Consider the following 18,568-nt stretch of genomic DNA (forward strand, 5'->3'; position numbering starts at 1 on the left):
TTAATCTCTGTAGACCAACTAGAACCAAAGCCGTCTTAGCTCAGCTGGTAGAGCGCGTGGCTTTTAACCACGTGGTCGTGGGTTCGATTCCCACAGACGGCGTTTTTCTCATTTTATCGTTTTTTAGGCCTCCGATAAGCCCATGGATGAGGTCCAGTTTGAGAGGTGGTAGAATTTGGCCCATGATAAGGTATACAGGCTGAGATGGGCCTGTGATAAGGCCAAAGGGCCCAATGGAGCCATTCCATCCAATTTGGTTCCAAATGGGTAATTGGGTAGCTGCCTTTTTCTCTTCCATATTTAGTTAAATATTTTGAATGGAATCTTAGATAAATGTCAACTGACCATGGATTCATTGCAAATTGTTGTTACCACCACAGAACAAAAGAATCGCTTCTTGTATTTGCTTTTTGCACTTTACATACACTGTTCAAACCGAAAACTGATATTTTTCATGGCATATATTCAAATTCCAGTGTCATTTGTCCTTAGAAAACCCTCAACAAGCCATTTGTGAATATAAATGTCACTTCCAGGCATGTATATAAAATCATGATAACATAAGAATAACTTTCCAAGGGTTTTGTCTTTTGAACCTTCAGAGTAAACGTCCGCTGCTTTAGCAAAGCAAGAAAAGCCTATTGTTCTGGCCGAGGAGATATATGTGCAAGTGATGCGGCACAAAAGGAAAGGAATTTCAATGTGGGCATCCAAAACATAGCAGTCTTAAAGATCCCAATATTTTTTGTCTTAACTATCCCAAATGTTGATATTTTTTGTCTTAACTATCCCAAATGTTGAGATGAACGCGTACGATCTCATAAGTCTTACGAATATTGGGACAAAAAACATTAAAATTTTTAGTATTTTTGCAGCTATCTTACGGATCCCAATGTTTTGTTTTTTTTTTTTGTGTCAACTAAGAGTTGATATGAATCATGCCACTAAAAGAAAAGAAAATAAACAGAGAACAACTACTGAGTCTGCCAGTTGAGAAATCACATGGGCGTTCCTAAACAGACAACTGGACGGGTCTACTTGTAATTTGCTATACTGGCAATAATGGGTGAATATGAACACTATTCCTATTGTTTACAGATCTAAAAATGGTCTCAAAATTTTCGTGTAGTCCAAACAACTTGATTCCTGGAACACAAATTTCTGGCTGAAGACGACCAGTCTCTTCAAGAAATGTGTGATGTTTGAAGTGACTCATTATTATTGCAATGTACGAATCATATGACAACCCATCTGACCAAGGACTTGCCATGATCAATTGCATTAACTGACAAAGACTTTCTCTTCACTGTCAAAACATATATTATTTCACCTCACACCCCTGCTATTGCAAATTGCAAATTGCAAAATCAAAGCATAGAAGAGAAATTCTAGCACAAAATATATTATTTTTAGATAAAAAATATAGTGGAATGGCAAAACATAATGAAGAGCTGCGGGCTACCTTACAGCCACTTCAGCACTATTACACAAGTTCCTACTCTTTTAAGATTCCTACTATTATCATCCCTTTCACCACTTCGAATTTTCCCGAGAAAAAGAGGAAAAATCGAAGGCGGAAAAACTTAAACAGTTCAACTATAATAAAGTTTCTTAAAGAAAAAACGCAAAATAAAGTGCGAATGGAAAAATCAGACGCGGAAGTTCTTTCCCGAGAAAGTCTGACCGAAGTGCCAATTAGGAGGTGCGATGTTGCGGGAAGTGGAGGTTCGTCCGTCACTGCCTGTCACTCGAAAGGACAGAGACTGCCCCACAAGAACAGCGTTGGATTGCCAGTTTTGGCCCCAGTTGCGGCTCATAGGCAACCATTCGGTATTTGATCCTTTGATGCTCAAGCGCACGATATCACCTGCACCAGCTACGTTGGAGACCAAAACCAGGTTGAAGTAACGGAAACCGTTAATGGTGAATCTGATACCGCCTTGCTTCCGGCACGGAACCCTAAATCCGCCAAAAAAGAACAGTGAATATTCAGAGACAGGGAAATAATTACCGCTATTTGACTGCAAAAATTAATAGGTAAAAGAAGTTCAAAGATGAATTGGTAAAGTAAAATGCTTTTCGGATTGATGGATAACCCAACATACGCGTTGGACGGCGTGAACTTTTTCCCGGATTTTGTGAGGCGTGACCTTGCCACTGAATTTCCGGGAAATTTAAGAGCCCTAAATTACTAGGCCGCCCTTGACAGCCTTAGCCAAAGTTGCCTCGAAAATTCGAAATGCAGCACTTAAGATTTCTTTAGTGAGGGCATATTACTCCTAGTGGACAACCAAAAGTGACCTTCAAGAGGGTTTTCCCTTCGATCTTTTAGGGCAGGTGACATAAGCCTGGAGGCCCCTTGTTTCCTTCCCCAAATATTCGTATTTTATAATTATTTTTTAAGAAGCCTAAAATTCAACGTTGTTCACTGTTTGAAACGACATCGTATCAAGCTTATGCAAACAACACAAAGTTACAAACACGATTGAGACAGAGTAGGCAGAGTTGAATGACTCACCGGCGGTGAGAAACAGGGACGATTCCTGCACGGTACTGGGCGATCTTGAGAAACATGGGCATGGCGAGGTCAAAGTGGGGACGAGGAGGGTTGCACCAGCCACCGTTGTCACTAGGTTGAGCGAAGTTGGGAGGGCAGAAGTTTGTCGCAGTGATTAAGATGGAGGGGTTACCAGGGTTGCACCATCTGGGATCGTCTGTGCACTTCATCTCAAAACACGCACCGCAGCTGAGTCCGTTGTTGAAGAGAGCAGTGCTGAGAGCGGCAGTGTTCACTCCGTAGCCTTGGCTGTAAAGATTCCCATACCCACAGGCACCACCTACACAAGCAGAGACAGATCACAAAAAATCAAACACTGAACAGGGAAGAAACAGAGTAATGAAGCGGAAAATGTAGATGAGGAGTTTAATGGGAGTGATTTATTTAACAAGTTAATAGAAAGTTAAATCAGGGAAACAGTGCAAGAAGAGTACCCATAGTTCCAGAGGCGTCACTGCCACCGTAGAAAGTGGCGTGGGCACCCTGCCATGGCCCTCCGGTGTAAACTCCGGGGATTCTGGCATTCGCCGCCGCAAAAAGTGAGACCAGGGACACAAAGCAGAGCACACCAACAGACGCCATTGCGAGAGAGAGATAGAGAGAGTGCGAGCGTCGCTGTATTGGTGAGCAAAAGAGAAGGAGGCAGGGGGGTACTTATGCACAAGCAGTGGCAGCCTTTGTAAATTACTATTTTTGTAATTAATGCTCTGTTGTTTTTTTTTTAAAAAAAATTAATGCTCTGTTTGGCACTCTCTCTTTCTCCATTTTAGATCTCTTTTTTTAAAAAAAAAACTTTTCTTAAATTATAAATAAAATCTATTTTTGTTTTGTTTTTCCTTTTCTTCGCAGTTGGTATACATGTGGTTCACACGTGGCCTTCCTTCAACCAATGAGAATATGCACATGCAAGTTAATTAAGGATTAGAGGGCATTTCAGCTTTGGTTTTAGGCTTCAAATTATTATATATGCTTAATTGACTTATCTAGAAAGCATCATTGTGGAATCATTTCAAGTATTTTTTTTTTCTTCAGAAGCTGACTCCTTGTGTGTTTTGCTTTGTAAATGTTCCCTATCTTTCTTTCTTTCTTTTACACCCATAAATTTTGAGATTTCACTCCCTATTGAAATTTAGACTTCGTGTTTGTGGTGCATGTTCTATTGATATATTCTTTGTTGATGTAACTAGTCAACATAGACAATTAGTTTTATAATTGGATGTGATAGAAAAACTAAATTCGTTCAAAAAGTGTCAATTTATAGTAAGTAGTTGGCATCATATAAGTTTGTATTATAAATACTGTTTTATATGAGTTTAAATTCCAACCATCAAACAGCTTAAAAGAATATAAAAACAACTACATGCAAATGTTTCATTTTATCTCTTCATTTTAATTTTCTTATTCTCTTTTGGTGCGGCTAATTTATAATCCCTTCCATGATGTAGATGATTGAAAAGCCCAATAACGATCACTTTTTCTCTGTAATCCGAGCAGTGTCTCGATCAATGGTCGTTATTACTCACAAACCCACTTGTTCTCTGCCCTTTTTCTTTTCTCCCCCTCTTTTGCTTTTTTCAGTTACATTAAAATTAAACCTTCTTACCATAAATCAGCAACACTCTTACACATCTCAGAGTTTTTTTTTTTTCAATTATCTCGAACGGTGAGGTAGATGCACACAATTTCACATGAATGACTTACATCCATCTCAATATTTGGGATAATTAGACAAAAAACACTATATACTTTTTGATAGCCTATACGATAATTTTGGGATGAATGCCTGGAACGATGATGTTGACACCCAAAAGGAGAGGATAAGTTGGGGGAAATTTCAAATTAGTGCGCAACGGAGGATAAGTCCGCATTTGGCAGTAATGGTTAAGTATGTAGCGATTGGAGACTGTAACCGTAGGATGGGACCAACTTAAAGGTTCTCTCGAGCGTCGAGCCTCGCTCTCGCCCTGTAACGATGCTACGAAGATCAGGCAGGGATTCAGGCTCAGATGCCCACTAGCTTTGGTCTCTTTCCCAACAATCCCTAACTGCCTCCCTCTCTTTTCCATGAAAATCATTTAATGACTCATTAATTTCCTTCCATAAATAAATAAAATATATAAACGGTGCCGTTTCAGTTCAGTATAGTCACAATTACTCATTCGAAGCTGTCCGAATGAAGCGCTAGTCTAGAGAAAAGAAAAGGCCGAAGGATATATAGAAAGGCCCAAAACTCACACATGTGAGGCCAATTATTGGGTTTGGTTGCTTCTCCCTGCCTCCAAATTCTAGCCACTTTCTAAAAACCCCACCATGTGCCTTCACTTATTGCCTCTGTTTATTTCCTAACTGAATTATGTGTGTTTCTCACAGATAATCAGGAGATAAACTGGGTCAAAAATTAGTCAAATCTTGTGCCAATCCAATACCCTGTTAATCAAGTTTGGAATAATTGTGATGAATTCGATCATGTTGGGGTTTGTTCATTAATATTGACGGTGGTGGGAGATTGTAGTTGAAATCTTAAGAGCACACGTAAGATCTATAAAAGCCGAGTAGTGTCCCACTCACCGGGCAACCAGATATGAAGAATCCGCCACGTCATTAGTGTATTTCCCATGGATCTCATGCATGCACCCCCATTGAGACATGTGAACATGCCACCAAATATTTGACCAAACCCGGCCCATCTAATTTTATTTCCACGTCTGATTGGCTGATTGCCATGTGAGATCACACTTATCATCTCCTTTCCTCTTATCCAAACTTGCTCCTCAATCACGACTTTTGACTGCCGACCACAACTCTCTAATAAAATTTGTGTTATAAACTTGCAATGTCAAATAGAGACGAACATGTTAGAGGGGAGAAAGTTGTTTATTTAGAGCCTAGTTGTTTGAACATATGATATGGCCATGAGTCTAAACTCGGACCATCAGACTCACGTGCACAAAATTTTTTCACGTAATGACGAGATAACTTTTAATGCGCTAAAATAAAATATATGGATCAGTTAAAGCTCAGTCGGTTTGTGTTGCTCTCATGCATAACCATTAGTATTAGTTAAATTTAATTAGTTTCGTCATCAATGTTGGTCTTTTTTTGCATGTGTACGGTGTACAATCGTACGTCTAGGGATCCAGAATTCACATGGTGTCTCGTGATGATTATCTTTAGTTGATGACTCTTCTTTGTCTTGAGGATCATTCATGGGCACTGCAATAAAATAGCTAAATCATGGGGCTTTTTGTTTCTTTCTGCTCATTTACGCAATTCGGCTTGTTTGTAGGGGCTAGAAGATAAAATTTGTTCCGTACCAATTGATACGAAGACGAAAGAATTGGTCCTTTTAATAAGCTAATAAAGAAAACCTATATTTAGGCTGTCGGTGATTTACAGATTACCAACATAATTAAATAATTACTACTCATCTAAACTAAATTTAGAGAATATCATAACGTGCATTTGTTCCCACTTATTTACTTCTGATCTCCCTTATTTATTTGCTTAATAGTTTACATATTCAAAATTTGACTTTCTATACTCCGTATGTTTTAATATAATATATTGCTCCTGTGAGAATCATGAGTAGCTCAGATAACACTCACGTAAGCCGACAACCTAACCAGCTAAGATCCATATGAGTAACTCAGATAACACTCACATATTTGGTATCCCATAGAGGTCTCGAGTTCAAACCTCTCCCATCCCCTTCCCCTGTAATAAAATACATATATTGGTGCTGCATATAAAACAAATACTTATACATGGAATCGTACACTTAAGTACCTTGTTTTAGTGTCTAGTGAGAGTTTTGGTCTAATTCACCTCAGGTATTGTCCACATTTTGGGCCCAAGCCCTACGTGATTTTGTCTTTCAAACGACGTCTAAAGTGTTTAAGCTTTGACTCACAATTATAAGTCACATTGTTGACTTGATTTACACCAAAACGATGTGGGACTTTTTTACAAGTCCTAACACCGTCCTTGCACACAATAAATCATTTATTGTTTAATGGTTGCATTCCAATATCTTCAATACGTATACGAACTTTGATGTGGGAGTTTACTAGATAACTCGACGTGGTTCCAAATTTGGATGAGAAAGGATGATAAAAGATGTCAAGGAAATAGAAGCAAAGGTGCATGGGGTCGATACGAGCAAATGAATACATCCACGTGAGTTGTAACCTTATCAAGTGGACAAAAGAGAAGTCTTTGGTGTATCAAGTTTTCTGCATCCATGTGATCTACCCCGACGTCTGTCGCCAAAATTTAAGGACAACCAAACAAGCCACATTCCAATTTCAGTTATGTTTATGATTAAAATCACATCATTTGTTCAATTTTATGCTATCAATATTTCTGGTAGACGTTTAAGTGGGTTTTAATTCGGGAAGTTGTATGTGATTTCTAAACGTATACGTATGAATATATCATTTTCACGAGTTCAACGGACATGATGCCTTGAATGCATATGACATACGTGTGACTTCAATTTCTAGATATACAAAGTTCTAAGATTTGATCGTTAATAAGTTCGTGCAAAGGAATAAAATTTTAAAGAGACTTTTTGACATTTTTGCGCACGCAATTGGAGATGAGTTGCTGATTAAAGTTCACAAGCCAAAACCTAGCCGGATTGCACATGCTTTGCTTGTGTGTATAAATAGATATATTCATTATTCATATATAGTAAGCTTTAGTCTCTTCCTATGTATCAGTAGCTGCTAAGCCCTATTTGAGAATCAACCATCTCAGCCACTCAATTATCTATCTTTTTCTCGATGCTCAAAACCAAAACGACCGAGATGCTTTTAAGACTCACAGCGTTGGGGCATAGTTTTTTAACAGCCATTCAATGTCACTACAATAATTTGGTGAACGAATACGACTGAGAAACGATACACAAATAAGGACGTGTTGCCTTCAGAAAGACTAAACCTTGTTAAACTCGCCAAAAATTTTCAATTTTGATGCACCTTCAAGTAAAATTTTCGCAAAATCTCGTGAATCAATTGAGAATTTAATAGCCCACAAGATTCATAACATGAGTCTCTAAAAATCGTGAAGTTTTAATTAAACACCAACCATATCTACTCCCCTCTATCTTGTTGGATGTTGCTGGAAAACATAATTCTAAGCTTTAAATTTCATAAAACTGTAAAGAGGGTTCGTGGGGAAGGGGCATGGGACCACCCCCCAGTGACCCCGAACAACTTTTCACTTCTTGAAGAAGGGAGAAGGGGTACAGCCGGGAAGGGTTGGGATCATTAAACGGTAAACATGTGTTATGACACAGAAGAAGTCCTACGTCGCCACGTCGGTTGGGACTTGTCCAACCAATGGGTTAATAAGCCAAGCCCACCCACTTACTAACTAACAATGCATTTTCTCAAGCTTAGTGAGTTGGGTTTTGACCCCTTAGTAACTGGACTTTGACCCAGTGATTTTGTGGTTTCAGCATATAGTAGCTGGATTTGGGAGGACCAAAGCAGTGCGGACCCAATGTATCCACGGGAATCAGACAATCCAAAACGGACAATTAGTGGCACGTAATAGGAAATGCACCATTTAACATACAAAAGATTTAGATGAACCTTAGTTGCACCCCAACTTTTGCTAAGTACACCCCAAAAATCACAAAAAACCCTCATCTATACACACCCCCACCTGACCCTACCATTTTCCTCCACTATCTCTCTTTCTCCTTCGTTTCTCTCCTCTCTCTTTTTTGCAAAGCTTCTCTCTTGTGATTTTTGGGCGATTTCGTCGTCGGAAAGCGAAAATCCAATCAAATATTATTGGATACAGCGAGAGATGGAGAAGAATGGTGATCCTTTTTCACTCTTTGAGACAAAGACAGTAAGGACAGCAAGGAAAAGTGGAAGCTGCGAAGAGATCTCTGGTTCAACTTCTACTGGTTCATCACCGAGAGATCTCCTCCTCCACATATGGGTTTGGATCGGATATTTTCTTGCAGATCTATGGTTCATCTTCTACTGGGTTTGGAAGGAGGTGCTCATCGGAGCTTCGGGGTGCAGGTGGCAAAATGAAGAAAAAGAAGAAAATGGGGTGAACTCATAATTGTTTTAATTTTAACTGAGATTTATTTAGAATGTGGTGTACTCAGTAAATAATGGGGTGCAACTAAGGTTCATCAAGATTTAAACCTTTGTATGAAAACAAGCATAAACTTGAAAGACAAAATCATATACCAGAGAAGGCTAGACATTCATATGCATTAAACCACCGTAAATTTCAGATAACAAAATTATGATGTAAGAGCACTTACCAATGCATTCTCTACCCCGTCAAATACTAACTGATCTCAGTTGCTTGGTCGTGGACGCTGTAAATCAAGTGAACGTGAGAGCAAGCCCTTAAGCAACCTCTGCTGACTAGATTTAAGCTTTGCCCAACACTGTTGGTCTAGAGCAAATATGTCAAGTGATATGTTCATGACAAAACACAGCTGGAGCAGTAACCTCTGCAAAATTTCATATCCATGAAGTTTTACTTTCAGTAGAGAAATTTGTGTAGTCAGTTTATATAAACCAAAAAGATCATTGCCTTAAAACAATGGATTACCTTCCAGTTAAGGAACATCTAGTCATTCAACAGAGAACCCAAGGAAGATTTATTTTGGGGTTACTTGGTTGCCCATTCAAAGATTGTGAAAAGGAGTGAATCTTTCTAAAAATTCTACTACTGAAAGACTCAGTTTGTGTCATTATAGAACCTCCTTGAGAGAGAGAACATCATCCCTAGGAAGGGCTTCCTCCACCTGTACTTGCACTTCATCTCCTATCTGTGTTCCCACAGACACCCAAGCAGACGCTTGTAGTCCTACCTGCAACATTAGTTGTTGGACTCGTTACTTTTCAATGAAATACTATTTAAAGAAGTTAATGCAGTTGATTCTGTATCCACAAAAAAGAAGTTAATCCTAAAGCAACTGTAATTTTAGCACCTGTAATAAAAATGCTTCGTTTGTGCTATGCAGTTTAACAATTATCACCAAAAAGTTTACTTGTGATGTTTTAAATTTTATTCTTCCATCATTATCCTCCTTACTTTGTTTGACCTGGATTGGGGCAGCTTCAGAAACAACACTTCATCTACAAGCATTCACTCAAAGACAGATCAACAGACTTGAGAGGCAGAGGCAATACAACTCTGGATTAACAGGAGCATAAACATGGAACTAGGAAATGTAACTTAAAATTTACTTCTCTGTTTTCACTTTCAATTGTAACTATAAAGAAATGAAGCTAGGACTGACTTACGGCTTATAAATTTATAATGTCCTTTAGGCAGTTAACATCTTTAATAATCTAATTTACATATCTTCTTATCAAAAATCAAGGTATAGATGCTCATCATGACTTTGATTATCCTGATAATAAAAATATGACCTCATGATGGCTGAATATAATGCAATCCCTCGCAAACAGCACTATAAATTCTATAAAGAGCTGCCAAATAAATCCGCATATAGTAATAAAATGCTTACCTCAACCAACAACAAGGCAGCAATCCGATCTTTGATGAATCTAAGAACTAACGCTTGAAATCTTTTTTCCTTTGGTTGCCTTCTTAGGTATTCTATTATCCAATACCGAAGACTGCTGTTGCATAGCCTCCTAACTAGTCTAGTTTGCATGTTTATAATTGACGCGATCCCTTCCAGTTGACCAGCTGAGAAAGGAGGTGACTCACCTCTGAGAAATGCTTTCACCTGTATGCATTAGTCACAATATACACGCAGGCCAATGAAAAATTAACAAATACTGAAAATGATACTAGTATAATAAGCAAGCCAACTAGCAATGAATACAACTAGATGCAGAAACAGAGAGATCACAACAATAGGTAATAATTTTGCCAAGTGCAAAATGCAAGCATTTGTTTCTTGCCTCTTCTCCTGTATCAAAGACATAAGAAATCCAGACCAAATCCTGGCAAGCCTAGATGCTCAGCTAGGTATGGTTTTAGCTTCTACGTAGGAACCACCAAATTCAGCAAAGAGTGCAAGACTTCCAATAAATGATTCAATGACATTTGCACTTAAATTAATCTATGCCTGTTCAGCAGATGTGAAGGCAATCAACTCACCTGATAATGAGCAAGAATATCCATATATCTACGGATAGGAGATGTAAACTGAACATAACCAGGAAGTCCCAAAACCCCATGGCGAATAGGCTTACGGAAATCCATTTCAGCAGCACGCATATTCCTAACAATAGCATAGCTCCTAATAGGTCCTTCTGGGAGATGCGCAAAGGCAGATACATCAATATTTGATTGGGGCTGTCCTCTAAAGGGTAAAGGAATGTTGTTATAAGAGCCATAAGTGGCTATAACTTCCCCGCAGAGAATCATCATCTCAGAGACAAGTCGCATTGCAGGGTCTGCCTGGTTTTCAACGTATAAATTGATTGATGGCTCTGGGTCCTCTGGATTAGAAACCTTGATGCGAGTTTCTATCGTAGTTGTGTCAACTGCACCCTGAAAATTTTACAAGTCATTCAAGGAAAAGAGACTGTCTTCCACAACAACGAACCAATAGGATGAAAATAGAAACCCTGTTACTTCCGATATTGGTTACTTATTACAATCAATAATACTGAATACACAGTGGCTAGGGGTATGTCTAAGGTTAACGCATGTTTTTGCTAGTTATTCATTCACACTGCTCTTATCATGTCACCAAGACAAAAACACATTTTCCATCATAAATCACCAGTCTCATCTGAAAACCATGAAAAATACAATTTGCTAGAGGCCATCACCAGTTGCTTCCTTTTTTTTTTTATTTGTTCATCTACTTTTTATCTACACAGATCGCCATGAACAAACCAGGTCTCAAATTCTAAAGTAAACAATTCTGTATACCTTTAAAAAATCTAAGTTGATCTAATAAGATGAAAGCTAACCTGTTGACGACGCCATTGTAGTCGAAGAGTTGCAGCCTCAGAAAGAATTTTTAGTTCAACCTCTTCTTCCAGGTTCAGATAAAGCAGCTCAGATGCACTCTCATATGTCAACATGTAGGTTGGTTTAATGATTGAGTTTTCCACCGAGTATTCTGCAATGCTATCACACCAAAATAGGCCAAAACAAGGTTTTAATTGATAAATTTTATCTTCAAAAGCCTTTTTACGAATGCCTGCATCAGTCTCAAAATCCAACATATTCTCAGCCATGGCTATATTCTGAATGCAGTTCTAAAAAGACAAATTTCCCTTTAAGTAAACTCTTGTTTGTCTAATGAACTCAGAAACACAGCTGATTTATATTGAAGCCCTTGAGAAATAGAAGGTATCCATCCAATAATCAGAAGAGATCCAAGCACAACATACCACTAGCATATATAAAGCCCATTACATATCATCAAGGACCCTAGGTGAGGATTTTTGTTCAAGAGATAATAGCATGCCAAACATATTCATGAAAAACATTCGCATGCATGGGCTAAATTTCTTGCAAAAAAGATACAACAAATTTAGTTTACCTGCCATCAGAATGCAGCACAACAGATACAGTAACAGCATTGCAAACCTCTCCTTGTTTCAAACTCATTCCCTCCATGGCAAGCTTCTCGGGAAACATAGCATAAGTAGCTGTCGGCAAGAAAACAGAAGTTCCTCTTTTCATTGCCTCCCTACAAATCATAAAATAGTAAAAGTGATAAAGATGGAAAAAAGGTGTTTACTAGTACATACTACTGAATCCCTAAAGGCACCTGTCCAATGAGCTCCTAGGTTGAACGTATCTTGCTGCATCTGCAACATGTATCCATACTTTGATTCGACCATCTTGTAACCTTGCTGCGCTCAGGGCATCATCAAGCTACAGAATATTTCAAGTAGCAATTTCACGTGAAACAAACCATCCAGAGGCACTAATGGCTCTCTAAACAATGCAATTAGAGAGATAAATTTTACGTGCTTTTACCTCATCAGCCTCGTCAACATCAATGGCATAAACCTTCAAGTGAGTAAGATCCTTCCTGTCAATCTTTAAAAAAAAAAAAAAAAACATTTGAATAAATATGGAAAGACGTAATATCAAATCATTACTCTTTTTTTTCCAATAAATTTTATAGTGTTAGAAGCATTCATTACAAGGATCTTTGGCCGCAATGAATGATGGAATAACAAACAAGAACATTCAATCGATGCGAAGGGCATCTCTGATTAAAGATAACGTGAGAAAAAACCATTAAAGATGGTTTGAGCATGTACAACCTATAAGGTTGGTGCTAATGTCTGAAAACTGCAAAAATTTAAGAAGCAGTTAATCAAAATACAAGAGAGAGGCCAAGAGATGAATAGATAAAAGTGCTAAAAAGAAAACAGAGACACCATGCGATTAATGGGGTGTAGCTTTAGACTAGAATAAATATTTGGATAACCCATATAGGGTTTTTAGATCAATTCTCTGACAGATTTGTGTAACCTCCCCCCAAACATTCAGAAATAAGGCTTTAATGGCGTATGGCGATGATGATTATCATGTATAACCTCATAGCAGTACTTGATGCAGTAGTCCATATGACGTGTGGCTCAGTCTCTTATAGTTCAATAGAAGGAGATTTCATCACACGGTGTGTGTTAGTCATAGAACTAATGCATCTGACACGCAGTAGGCTTTCTAGATTCCAGCACTACAAGTTGTATTCAGAATATCTTGATGCACCAAAAAAGTTGGATTCCAGATTTCTTTTGGACAGGAAGCAAACATACCTTGTCAGGGTCAGATGAGTCTGACAAAAGACTTTCAGCAGTTGATATTGTCTCATCCGAATGATCTGTATGAATGTCGAGCTTTAGCAGATCAAGATTGACATGTACAGGGAAATACCCAATATCTATGAGGAGGTTTATTGCAGAGGATGCTGTTTTTGCCATTCCCATTGCCTTAAGGATCTGCTAAGAAGAATAAACGTATCATAATGGGTACAACATCAATTTATTATGCACTATGCAGTTATTATATGAATCCCAAGGATAGCCGTTGACATTAAAGAAAAGTATCATGAAATCTATTCGTCAAAGTAGAATCTTAGAATTACAATGTGATAGTTTGGAGTTAATCTGTCGTGCAATTAGGACATCTAATGAATGAATTTCATTGTTCTAAAGATAGTTCAGGAAGTGATATAACCTACCATCCCAGCAGTTTTCTTTTGCTCATCATTTTTGCATGCATCAATAGCATATGCTTCGAGCGACTCAATTCTGCATCGCACTTTATCTTCAGTCATCCAAGAAGATTTAGGAGGTTTAGCTCGTAAAGGCATTGCCTTCGCAGATGTCAATAACTGTATAAATTCCTGAAGTTCTTTCTCTGCAGCATCCTTGACTAGCTTCCTCCGTAAAAGCTCTTCCACCTATTCACAATAAAAATAGTAGAACTTATTTAATGAAGATAGAATCACATATATAGTCATTATCGTTTTCCTAAACGACAACTCATTCAGTATACTTGCAAAAAGAACCAAATCGTCTCGCTTTGGAAAATGTTAAGTGACCAAATTAAGTCAAAAAATCATCTATTTTTCAATACAAATTGACCTAATCTTTCACTAATTGTATGTATACTTTACAGTTTATTATAATCCTAATCTTTCACTAATTGTAAGTATACTTTACAGTTTATTATAATCATTTACTTTTGTAGTATGTTCTGGACGCTAAAAGCATACTTATTGATTTGAGCAGTTGTATATTATGACTGGCAGTTGCATTACGAGAAATGATAGTGTATCATCATGTAAGATGGTCGATCGCAGATGTGGTTTGTTGCAACTATATGGTTGCATTGAGACAATGTTAGCTACCAACACAATGCATGAAATAGTTCTAAAAATTAGCATACAGCCTCATTAGATGTATAGACTATAGAGTGGTTAGTTTTAGCAAGATATAAACAATGAAGACATGAAGCAAGCAGTCAATCTAACTGGGCAAAGAACAGAATTAGAAGTTTATTTCCTTCTCCTTTCCAAAATGCAATCAGAAATACATTCTAGGGACAATGTTTGCCTTGGTAAGTTTCAAGTAAACGCCTATATCACAAAAATGCAGGAAGAAATTTGCTGCAAAGTGGACAAATCCTTTAATTCAAGCTTTTCAGATGGTAGTGAAAGAAAAGAAAATATCTCCCAACAATAATGACATGATCTAGGCAGATGCATCCCCAAACTAGGAACACAAAGATGATGTCATCAGAAAAATATTAACAAATCTGTGGACCTGTGCAGCTGATCGAGGCCCATAAATAGAGCGAGAACCTTTTGCCTCTCGCACAGTGAAATATATTTCATCTTTTGACAGCAAGAGATGGGCGCAATAGCTCTCAAGAGGCTCTGAACCACCAAAAATCATCTGCACTGTAAACTTGGTCGTTATAGGAGAAATAGTATAATTGTTGTCACACTCTGGAAAGACAGTACCTCTGCTAATTCTTCCGTTGTCACTGACTGCTTCTTTTCAAGAAGCTCGAACCATGCAAACTCGAGCAGCGTTGGGTCCTGCATGGAAACAATAAACTAATATGTACACAACATTTCACCAAGCAAAAACATATTCTTGTCACTACAATTCAATATGCAACAGAGACCAACCAAGTTATCATGAGCTTTCTTTAAGAAGTCGGAAATCTCAGTGTGGTCAAAATTTTCAACTCCGGGGACAATAAAGGTAATCTGCTGTGGTTTAATTGAAGTTGTGACACCATTCTGTCATAAGAACACCATAAAAAAGGTAAACAACTAGGCCACATGTTCGCAAGTAACAAAGTAAACAAAACCCTTGTACAAGGCTCCAATAGTGGACGGGGTTGTACAAACAATATTTACGCATACCTTACCCCCACATATTATGTGGAGAAGTTGTTTCCAAGAATTGAACACGTGACCTCTAGGTTGCACCCTTGCAACTCTAGGCCACATGTTAGAACTACCGAGATACGTTACAAGGCTCCAATAGTGGGCAGGGTTGTACAAACAATATTTACGCATACCTTATCCCCACATATTATGTGGAGAGGTTGTTTCCAAGAATTGAACACGTGACCTCTAGGTTGCACCCCTGCAACTCTAGGCCACATGTTAGAACTACCGAGATACGATAGCTTATGCAATGCATATATTGAAAGAAAAAATGTGTTACAACACCTAGCAACCTATTCAGGGTGCTGCACTAGTGTTTCAACTAAACCTGATCAAACACCATCCAATTCTTCTTGCCATCAGGTCTATGCGCAACTGCCAGTAATTCCCTATCAGAATCCTTCTTGAACTCCAACAGCAGCCCCTTTTCTAGAGGTCGGTTTACAAGCTTATCTTCAAGAAGCTCTCCACCACTTGTTATCCCTGCCCTGCAATGCCAATAATTATCAGTATAGAACCTCAGTCAACTTGCCAACAAATACCAGTGTATTCTGACACATTATTTGCAAACTCACATATAACATCTTCCCAATCAAAGCGTTACCACTAAAAACAGAATAGAGAGTGCAGATGTGATTAACTTTGACATCATATGACTACCACCAATTGATACTATACCATTGAAACATAATAGCTCGAAAACGACATTGAAAACTAGTCTAAAGCTAAAAACTAAAGTTGAGCTTGGCTTTTCTCTTATCTCTGACATTTCTCATTATTTTAGTTACAGGAAACCCCAGTACTTGAAGTTGTCCCTTAACTCAAGCTCCAGGCAAGAAGAGCGCACTTGCATTCTTTATTCAGCATTTCACTACTTGCTTTTGCAACCAAGCTAAAGTAAACATAACAATTCTAGAATTCGTTCAGGGGCGAATAAACTTTTCCATGCCTCGGCGTGTTGTTTGCTTATCATCGCAGCTAATATTAGTTCTGGTTAAGCTAGCTTTTGGAATTTGTTACTCACAGTTGACGCATATACTGATGCTTGCGCGATAGTAAACCAGTAAACTGCATCATATTTTAAATTCACGCTGCAGACCATTAAATAGTTTTTAACCAACAAACCTGAATTATCCGAGAGGAAAAACGTAAAGAGCAACAAGAATACATACTTCGCGTAAACTCTCTTGCGTTTGCTCAAGGCAAGCTCCTCCAGGACGCAATCAAGGAGGCTGTGAAACGAGCAGCTCTGAACACGACGGCGGCTAATAAACTGTGCCTCACACCGAAACACCGGGAAATGAATCCCTAATTTTACCCAGAGCGGGAATTGAGATCGGTGAACACTACATCGAAACGCAAATAGAGGAGGAGCTGAGGCAGAGCGAAGGATGGAGCAGCCGCCAACGACGCGAATCGCCATCGTTGTTCTACTGAAATATAACTGGAAGTTTCATGTAGTGCGGGAAGTGCGAGGAGCGAGGATTTTTGGCCGCGAGACTGAAATGTGAACCGAAGTTGAGAGTGCTCTCGATTGTTGTACTTGTTGGTGATAGATAACGCTGTGAGAAGAATTTATTTGCGCCAATTTACAGAATCGCACTTTTTTTAAGGGAATGGCTATTGCAATTTACTGATTGGACCGTTGTATGGGCCTGCTCGGCATTAGGCCCGTTTGTTGGTGATAGACGGATAGTTCCTTTGTTGGGCTTGAACCGCTTGTAAGCCTTGATGCGAGTCAAATTTTAATCCTTTGTTAATTGGTTAGGGGATTCTTGTTCTAAGAGAGATTAACAATACATTTCTGATTAAACGTTAAGCCCTTCACTTTTTTTCAACCGAAAAGGACACATGTTTGTCCTTTGGACATCTTATATGGGTCTAAACTCGACCCTTCAGGTTCACGCGCACATAAATTTCTCACATGATGACGAGGTAAGTTAGGCCAAAGCACATCGTATAATCATAAGATAAGAGTATTGCTCCCAGTGAAAATCGAACTCTGGATCTCTAAGTCCATCCTGTTTGGCCCCAGAGAAATTCACCGACTAGGATATCCCCAAGTGGTTCCTTAAACTTTTTTTGGTGATTGAGAAACCACTCAGTCCATGCCCTTTTAGACAGCTGAGTGGGCGTAAACATTGGGTCGTTAGAACAGTTCGCACCACCCTGGTGACATGTAAGACTGGGGCGAACCTTATGCAAGTAGGGATCCAAAAAAGTGGGACAAACTCACTAAACCATGATTCCACGAAAATATCCTAGTTAATTGTTTCTAGCTCACGACCTCAGGCATCATACTCCCTAAGTCTGAATAGAAAACCAACTGAGATATCGCTAAGAAGTTTCATAAACCTTAAACCTTAAACTCTAAATTTTAAATCTTGAACACTAAATCCTAATAAATCATTTAAAAAATGATAATTTAACAGAGTTTTAGAGGTGAAATTATAATCAATTGTAAATACAATTCTCCCCCAAAGCCATGTCAATGTTGGAAAATGACATTAAAATTTAGGAGTTAATAACTAGTATTTAAGGTTAACTTTTTTAGTTTTCAGGGCTTAGAGTTTAATTTTTTTTAAATCAATTATATTTCAACATTATAAACACCAAAACATTCAAAACATATTTTAATTAATGATTTAAGATACTTTAACTAATTATTTAACATATTTTAATGGTAGCCTATATCCCTAGCCAGTTGTCTATTTAGAATCTTCGTATGCAAAATCAACGCACACCATAAACGTGTGACATAAGATCCCCTGATATAGGGATGACAATTTATCCCCGCCTCGCCCCGCGTGGATTTTCCTTGACCCGAGGCTTGTATAGGGCGGGGACGGGGCAAAAAATATCAACTCACTATCGGGTGAGGAGGGGACGGGTATGCCTTCCAACCCGCCCCGCCCTGCCCCGCTATAGATGTTCATATATATATATATATATATAACATAATATAGAAACATATTTATTTGTCTAAACATATATTAATTTGATATTATTATTAAAATCAAAGTAACACCTAAACCCTAAGTCCCTAAACATAATATTTATCATACTCTTAATTAGATTTAATAAATGTTGATAAAAACTTATGCTAAACC

General features: G+C 38.3%; 2 protein-coding genes and 1 non-coding gene across 4 annotated transcripts; 1 reads left to right on the top strand and 2 right to left on the bottom strand.

Annotated features, from left to right (window-relative positions):
• The first annotated feature begins 29 nt into the window (after positions 1 to 29).
• Positions 30 to 102, top strand: TRNAK-UUU. The gene has a single exon. It is a non-coding gene; the product is annotated as a tRNA-Lys (tRNA).
• A 1,287-nt stretch (positions 103 to 1,389) lies between these two features.
• On the bottom strand, positions 1,390 to 8,789 carry LOC120013797 (expansin-A6-like). Its single transcript, XM_038865731.1, has 8 exons — positions 8,719 to 8,789; positions 7,537 to 7,612; positions 6,468 to 6,540; positions 6,219 to 6,296; positions 5,669 to 5,770; positions 2,992 to 3,210; positions 2,519 to 2,837; positions 1,390 to 1,959 (listed from the first exon to the last, which is right to left on the bottom strand). Exons 1-8 carry the CDS (start codon positions 8,787 to 8,789, stop codon positions 1,650 to 1,652), a joined length of 1,248 nt encoding a protein of 415 aa, XP_038721659.1. The 3' UTR covers positions 1,390 to 1,649.
• Positions 7,549 to 17,016, bottom strand: LOC120012904 (ribonuclease II, chloroplastic/mitochondrial). Of its 2 annotated transcripts, XM_038864463.1 has the most exons (16): positions 16,631 to 17,016; positions 15,787 to 15,946; positions 15,192 to 15,305; positions 15,021 to 15,098; positions 14,821 to 14,952; positions 13,734 to 13,955; positions 13,309 to 13,491; positions 12,518 to 12,580; positions 12,306 to 12,412; positions 12,075 to 12,224; positions 11,497 to 11,656; positions 10,673 to 11,068; positions 10,071 to 10,295; positions 9,146 to 9,407; positions 8,850 to 9,044; positions 7,549 to 8,028 (listed from the first exon to the last, which is right to left on the bottom strand). In XM_038864463.1, the coding sequence occupies exons 1-14, from the start codon at positions 16,879 to 16,881 to the stop codon at positions 9,288 to 9,290; spliced, it is 2,361 nt and encodes a 786-aa protein (XP_038720391.1). In that variant the 5' UTR covers positions 16,882 to 17,016; the 3' UTR covers positions 7,549 to 8,028; positions 8,850 to 9,044; positions 9,146 to 9,287. The 2 variants fall into 2 exon arrangements, with proteins under 2 accessions (XP_038720391.1, XP_038720390.1); XM_038864462.1 differs by lacking the exon at positions 7,549 to 8,028 and having other exon boundaries at positions 8,770 to 9,044.
• Between the last annotated feature and the right edge of the window lie 1,552 nt (positions 17,017 to 18,568).

This window comes from Tripterygium wilfordii, chromosome 13 (genome assembly GCF_013401445.1).
Source record: "Tripterygium wilfordii isolate XIE 37 chromosome 13, ASM1340144v1, whole genome shotgun sequence".
Lineage (NCBI taxonomy): Eukaryota > Viridiplantae > Streptophyta > Magnoliopsida > Celastrales > Celastraceae > Tripterygium > Tripterygium wilfordii.

Coding starts and splice junctions, on each gene's coding strand:
- LOC120013797 (XM_038865731.1), bottom strand. CDS start 8,789: ATGTCTAGCCTTCTCTGGTATATGATTTTGTCTTTCAAGTTTATGCTT. Junction 6,297..6,467: donor CAACAATGTGACTTATAATT/GTGAGTCAAAGC, acceptor TTTTATATGCAG/CACCAATATATGTATTTTAT. Junction 5,771..6,218: donor CTCTATGGGATACCAAATAT/GTGAGTGTTATC, acceptor ATTTTATTGCAG/TGCCCATGAATGATCCTCAA.
- LOC120012904 (XM_038864463.1), bottom strand. CDS start 16,881: ATGGCGATTCGCGTCGTTGGCGGCTGCTCCATCCTTCGCTCTGCCTCA. Junction 15,306..15,786: donor ATTGGATGGTGTTTGATCAG/GTTTAGTTGAAA, acceptor TTCTTATGACAG/AATGGTGTCACAACTTCAAT. Junction 15,099..15,191: donor AGAAAGCTCATGATAACTTG/GTTGGTCTCTGT, acceptor GTTTCCATGCAG/GACCCAACGCTGCTCGAGTT.